Here is a 2,981-nt window from a genome sequence, read left to right on the forward strand (position 1 = left end):
GCCCACAACTCCCCGCCCCTGCTGGCCTGATTGCCCCCAACTGCCCCCCACTGCTGGCCTGCTCACCCCCAACTGCCCTCCCCTCCTGGCCTGATCGCCCCTAACCACCTCTGCCTCGGCCCCGCCACCATGGCTTTGTCCCAAAGGACGTCCGAAAGGTCTCCCGGTCTAATTAGCACATTGCCCTTTTATTAGTATAGATAGATTCTCAGGATTGCATTTAGGGCCCATCTAACTTAATTGCATCAGCAAAGACTCTGGTATTAGTGAGGGATCTCCAGAGAAACAGAACCAATGGGATAGATAGATAGATAGATAGATAGATAGATAGATAATAGATAGATAGATAGATAGATAGATAGATAGATAGATAGATAGATAGATAAGAGGAGATTTGTTATAGGAATTGGTTCATATGATTATGGAGGCCGAGGAGTTCTACATATGTCATCTGCAAGCAGGAGACCCAGGAAAGCCGGTGGTGTAATTCAGCCTGTGTTGACACCTGAGAATTGAGGGGCTGATGGTGTAAATCCCCATCTAAGTCTGAATACCTGAGAACCGATGTCCAACGACAGCAGACAGATATCTCAGCTCAAGCAGAGAGGAAGTTTGCCCTTTCTCCTTTTTGTTCTGTGGGGCCCTTCGTGGATTGGATGAGGCCCACCAGCACTGGGGACCATCTACTTTACTCAGTCCACCACTTCCAATGCTAACTCTTCCAGAGACACCCTCACAGGCACACCCAGAAACCATGTTTAACCAGCTATCTGGGCATCCCTTAGCTCAGTCAAACTGACACATAAAATCAACATCACAACCTTGTTTGATTAAAGGTACATTCACAGGGTCCAGGGATTATAACCAGGTATCTTTGGGGGAGGGGGCTGCTATTCAACTGCCACAGAGGGCTTCCCAAGCAAAAGATGCTCGATCAGATTCCAAATGTACCTCCCGTGCTCTCAGGTACCTCCACACACAGGTGCTATCTTTGCCTGCATTTCTTAATGTGATTTTCACCATCGCACTACAGCCAGACACATTTTTAGGAGCTCTGCGTGCCTCACCAAGGGTCATAGAGCTAAGTGCCAGAGCGAGATTTGAACCCGTGCCCGTCTCTCTTACCTTCTCTCTGCCAGGCCCTCCTAGGTGACCAGTACGGCCCCTGTCCGGTCCCCACGCTGATCGAGGAGAAGGAGTGGGAGGCACTGAAGGCCCAGCTGACCACCAGGCCAGGTGACCTGGAGCTGGTGGCTCACCACTTCCGGAGGGACGAGAACACTGTGCCCCCCAGCTACGTGCTGCAGGCCCTGGGCACCAGGGACACCCATGCGCCGGAGGAGGCCACCCTGACCTCTGTGCTGCGCTGTGGAGCCCAGGAAGCCTGGAGGCTGGGCCTCATCACCCAGGAGCAGTGGCATCGCTACCAACGGTCAGGTGAGGTAGTGAGACTCCCCGGGACCCATGGGCAATGCCCACGTGTTCAGAATACTCATTGAGTGTTGTCCAAATGCCACGGGTCCGCATTGCTATAAATGCCGAACCAGCCTAGCTCCCCGGTTCTCAGAAAGGTCATTTTACAGATGACCCTGGAGAGTTCAGCCGTGTTCCAGTTAAGACTTGGTCTCTTAGGATTCTCCTCTCCTCCTCCGGCTCCATCGCTTCTCCCAGGGAGGCTCCTGGCTTTAGGGGACATGTTCTAAGACAACCATCATCCCTGTTTGCCTTGGACCAAGAGGCTCCGGGGATGCAGGACTGTTAGGGCCAAACCCAGGACAATCCTGGGAAAACTGAACGCCCAAGTTAGACCCTGCGGAGAGCTCAGTGCTCTGGCCTTGCTGCACCTGCCTCAGAGGGGAAATGGGCCCAGGAAGGAGGAGTCTCATCTGGCCCAGGGTGAGAGCAGGATCAGACCCTGCGACTGCTGAGTCCATCACCGGCTCCCGCCGGCCCCTCACCTCTCCCCGCACCCTCCACCCACGTCATCCTCCACTCCAGATATCAGAAAGACTTTTCTACAAATGCAGCATAATCAGGTCCCTTCCCCACCTCTTGCTGCCAGCAAGAAACAGGTTCTTATCGCTTGTGGGTTAGTAATACATCAGTTTGTGGGTTATTAGTATGTCAACTTATATCACCAAACATTCCATGTAGGAATTTATGTTACTCAAACTATTAAATATATGAATTTATATTACTAAAACTATGAAATATATGAATTCATTTATCTACATATTCAATATATGAATTTATATTATCAGTATACTAGGGGCCCAGTGCACGAATTCGTGCACCTTGAAAGGAACTGTGGACCAAGAGGCTGTGGTGGGCACAGGGGCAGGTCTCGGCCCATCCTCCATGCCCCAACTCGGCCCCTCCCACTGTGGCCCCCTGCCCCCTGTCTGCCAGCAGCCCCACTTCCACCGTTGCTGCTTCCACGCGCTGATGGCGCCTGGCCCCCCTCGCTCCTGCTGACTATCAGTGGGTGCAAGCGGGGCTGGTGCTGTCAGCAGGTGGGAGCGGCTGCTGCTGCCCTGATCACCCCTAAGGAGCAGGGGGTGGTGGAGAAGCCCTCAGGGATGATTGGGGCCAGCAGCCGCCGCTTGTACCCGCTGATGGCACCGAGTGATCAGGGCTGGTGCCGGGTGCCAGCAGTGGGTGCAAGCAGTGGCTCCAGTGCTGGCAGTGGGTGCCAGTGGGGCCGGCGCTAGCAGCAGGTGCGAGTGCTGGGTGGGTGCTGGGTGGGGACCGCGGCACGTGGGAGCAAAGAATTTTCAGTAACCACCAGAGGCTCACCCTGATGCCTTGGTCTGACACCCCCACTCACCTGCTCCACCATCCCGCTGCGGCCAACGCCCGCCGTGTTCCGCACGTGCCCCCTGGTGGTCAACACACGTCATAGCAACCAGTTGTTCAGTTGTTCCACTGTTCGGTCTATTTGCATATTAGGGTTTTATATATATACTAGAGGCCCGGTGCAC

General features: G+C 54.1%; 1 protein-coding gene across 1 annotated transcript in view; it reads left to right on the top strand.

Annotated features, from left to right (window-relative positions):
* NWD1 (NACHT and WD repeat domain containing 1) overlaps nucleotides 1-2,981 on the top strand; it is a 66,646-nt gene that overhangs the window by 11,874 nt on the left and 51,791 nt on the right. The window contains exon 4 of the mRNA XM_005856710.2: nucleotides 1,140-1,437. Within this exon, the coding sequence (XP_005856772.1) occupies nucleotides 1,140-1,437 (298 nt within the window). The remainder of the gene's footprint in view (nucleotides 1-1,139; nucleotides 1,438-2,981) is intronic.

The sequence above is a fragment of the Myotis brandtii genome, unplaced genomic scaffold (assembly GCF_000412655.1).
Source record: "Myotis brandtii unplaced genomic scaffold, ASM41265v1 scaffold1040, whole genome shotgun sequence".
NCBI lineage: Eukaryota > Metazoa > Chordata > Mammalia > Chiroptera > Vespertilionidae > Myotis > Myotis brandtii.